Here is a 294-nt window from a genome sequence, read left to right on the forward strand (position 1 = left end):
CCACATGGACTACTCGCCCAGCGACGTCGAGCTGTCGCGACGCTCGCCCGTCAGCGAGGCCGGCTCGTCGCTGCCACACAAGCTGCGCCACAAGAGCCACCTGGGCGACAAGGACGCCGCGCAGTCGCTGCTGGCGCTGCACGGCATCAAGACGGAGCCACACGACGCCCACCACGAGGCCGCCGAGGACTCCGTCGGCTCCTCGGACGAGCGCGACTCCGGCATCAGCTACTCCTCCTCCTCGCCGTGCTCCGACTACCACCGGACGTCGGACACCAGCTCCTCGCCCATCTC

The 294-nt window shown here is 69.7% G+C and overlaps 1 protein-coding gene across 1 annotated transcript in view; it reads left to right on the forward strand.

Annotated features, from left to right (window-relative positions):
* Positions 1–294, forward strand: part of LOC119581719 (nuclear factor interleukin-3-regulated protein-like) — a gene marked incomplete in the record, with an annotated part of 10,582 nt that overhangs the window by 9,657 nt on the left and 631 nt on the right. The window contains 1 exon segment of the mRNA XM_037929844.1: positions 1–294. Within this exon segment, the coding sequence (XP_037785772.1) occupies positions 1–294 (294 nt within the window).

Source organism: Penaeus monodon, chromosome 15 (assembly GCF_015228065.2).
Source record: "Penaeus monodon isolate SGIC_2016 chromosome 15, NSTDA_Pmon_1, whole genome shotgun sequence".
NCBI lineage: Eukaryota > Metazoa > Arthropoda > Malacostraca > Decapoda > Penaeidae > Penaeus > Penaeus monodon.